We start from the raw sequence: 2,813 nt of genomic DNA, 5'->3' as shown, positions 1-2,813 counted from the left end.
AAGTCGGGAGCTGAATTGCTCATCTGGGAAGTGGAGTGAACCAGAAGGGAATCAATGGGCCTAAAGGGGTTTGCTGTGCTAAATAGCACCAGACAGGGAGCCAGAGTGCTCAAGAAGTTCCGGTGCAACAACCTTAGACGAATCGCTTGCGATACGGACGCCACGCTTCATCTGGAATCACCGAAACGACCACGGCACCCTGCCGTTTGACCCAAGACAAATATAGCGAAAACCAAGAAGAATCGGATCGGGAGAACTTCCTTCGTCGGAAAACTCTCCGTCGGTTTAAGCTAGACTCGCTGCCGGGGACTGCACTGAGTAGACCGTGACGAGACAGCACCAGTCGCAGGTCGTCAAGGCACTAGCAAACATGACGCCCAGCTCCACCGGAATCGCCGAACTGGCCTCGATACCTGGATAGGTGGCTCGGTTACTTCTCCCACCGGGAAATTTTCCGCCAGAGCAGGTTAGGACCATCGTCGGGGACTACACCAAGTAGCTCGCGAAAAAGTCGGGAGCTCAACGAGTAAGTGGAGCTGAATGGTAAAGGAATGCTATACATTTCTTTTGTAAGGCATGTGAAAAGAAGACACGGTGAATCTTTAGTACCAATTGACCCGTCATCTTCGATACTAGTCAGATTGAAGTCCTAGTTGGAACTGATCTACGATCAACTAATTATTTTTACGGTAGTGTTTTCACGTCTAGATCCGTTCGCACCATCTCATTCTACTACTATCGGCAGAAGGCTGTAATACCCAGTCGTCGCCGGTCTAAGGAGCAAACGTCATCAATAGACTTAGACTCGTGTGGAGGCATGAGGTAGGAGACTTGTGAGAACCACGTTATCTCACCGATTTACGACCTCAACTAAATGATTACGTTCTAGTACTAATTAAGTCCTGGTGAATTTTTCATAAGTATATGAAGTACAACCGACCAGGTTCTTTAGTTAGATGTTGGCTGTTGTGGGCTCGCTTGATATACTTTTCAAATGGAATTTACCTTCCAACTTAATGGTTTCGGAGTCGAATATTGAAGAGTGCAAATAAATTGCCGGAAGCCAATGAAGCGATTAGTCGGAAGAAAATATTTACCATAGAGATAGGCTAATGAAATTCAAACGGAATTATTGTTCTGATCGACCCCCAAGTTAGACGTCGTTCACTGTAATATGTGTATGGGTTTGGCGAATCTAAGCGAATCAATTCAGCACACGTGAGACTTTTCAAGATGTCTTATCGTTTGCTTGAAAAATATTCAAGATTGAGCAAAGTATTTAAAACTTTATATTACCCATTGCTTCAAGTCTTATGTTGTGCTTCTGGCAATTGTATTTAGTTTCTGAAAAATAGTGCCCTGCAAAAATTAATTTCTATATCACTTATCCGCATTTAAAATTCAAATTTATTGTTTTGCTCATGTATATATGATCACATCCTTTACAAAAAAGCAAAATGCGGATTGCAGAATCATATATTTTTCACCCTAAATTCGTTGTTACCTTATGGCAGTTATTGTCCTTAACAATTGGCCTGAAAAGAGCGTCGATCAATTCTCTGAATGCTGTGGTCTTACAAGAAACATCAACTTTTTCATCGACACATTTACGATATTTCCGTAGTTCACTGAAATAAAATACTACCATAATTACAAACCATTACAGAATTAGATTGTGCATCACTTACCGACATTTATCCCAGCCGTATTGGGTAATAGGATTGGTTTTTTTGATTTTTGTAGACATACATTGCTGACCGTTTTCCTGTAGAATGTTCATGCAATTCTGGAACTCAGCTTTCCTAACCTCTGTCAAATTGAACAAATATTACAACTGGAAACAGCCGCTGTCAATTTTGTCATCTTACCGAGAAAGATTTCGCCATCGTTTTTGCACATTACTTCCAGCACGTTGCTCACCATCTTTGCAAGCATTATCCTAACGTCATCCATGTCTTGACCGATACATTTGGCAACTCCTTGAATCATGCCGTCGAAGCAGACTAGCGACTCGTTAAATTTGGGGCAGTAGCTGGAATTAACAATAAACAATTATTTTTTATTCATGTTACTGTTTTTAATTCATACTTGTCGAATAGTTCCTTGCGATTGTTTGAGGTTTGTACGTCTATTTTGAATTGTGGTAGATACACGTACTGCATCACACACTTTTTGGCTGGTTGCAGGGAGGATATAATCTGGCTAAAGCCTTCATCCGATCCGCTTTGATTTACACAAAATTGACGGTATTGAACCATCATCTGTTGCACGTTGGATGCTATGAACTCACCATCGTTGTTCGCGACATCGGTAGGACTTGCTCGAAGAGCTGGGGAAAAAGATACTACATCATTTTACCGTAGTGTGATTATAAAATATGTCTAACCTCCTATTAAATAAGCTAAAATCAATATCACACTAACGTTTCTAGTCATGCTTGCTAGCGGGAAGCTAGGTGCGTTCTGTTTGGAACGCTAACTAGGTAATCTTAAATTATAGGCACTGTAACTGATAACGATCCTACGAGAAAACTGCAATAGCTATTAAATTTGTGGTTGATGCAGTAAATACAGTAGTATTTTTTTCACTATCACTATCAGTGATCTCTAACTTCAATGAATGAATGAATGTATAATTGCGACCATTTCCTAGCTGTGAAAGTTCTACAGATTAATTAAGTATGATAAAGTGTATGGTAGCTGGTAGAGAACGAGGCAGTCTGAACAGTTTCGACGTGAAAATCGACGGAGTACGGTACGGGCAGTTGACTGGCAGTTGAGTTCATATAGCTTGGAATACCAGGGACATGCGAT

General features: G+C 41.1%; 1 protein-coding gene across 1 annotated transcript; it reads right to left on the bottom strand.

The window, feature by feature from the left end:
• Positions 1-1,384: 1,384 nt before the first annotated feature.
• Positions 1,385-2,524, bottom strand: LOC131691673 (uncharacterized). The gene is made up of 5 exons (XM_058978247.1): positions 2,387-2,524; positions 2,089-2,329; positions 1,869-2,032; positions 1,689-1,809; positions 1,385-1,628 (listed from the first exon to the last, which is right to left on the bottom strand). The coding sequence occupies exons 1-5, from the start codon at positions 2,433-2,435 to the stop codon at positions 1,484-1,486; spliced, it is 720 nt and encodes a 239-aa protein (XP_058834230.1). The 5' UTR covers positions 2,436-2,524; the 3' UTR covers positions 1,385-1,483.
• Positions 2,525-2,813: the final 289 nt, after the last annotated feature.

This window comes from Topomyia yanbarensis, chromosome 3 (assembly GCF_030247195.1).
Source record: "Topomyia yanbarensis strain Yona2022 chromosome 3, ASM3024719v1, whole genome shotgun sequence".
NCBI classification, from domain to species: Eukaryota; Metazoa; Arthropoda; class Insecta; order Diptera; family Culicidae; genus Topomyia; species Topomyia yanbarensis.
The sequence above is the reverse complement of the archived record's forward strand: the minus strand, read 5'-3'. Positions and strand labels throughout refer to the sequence as shown.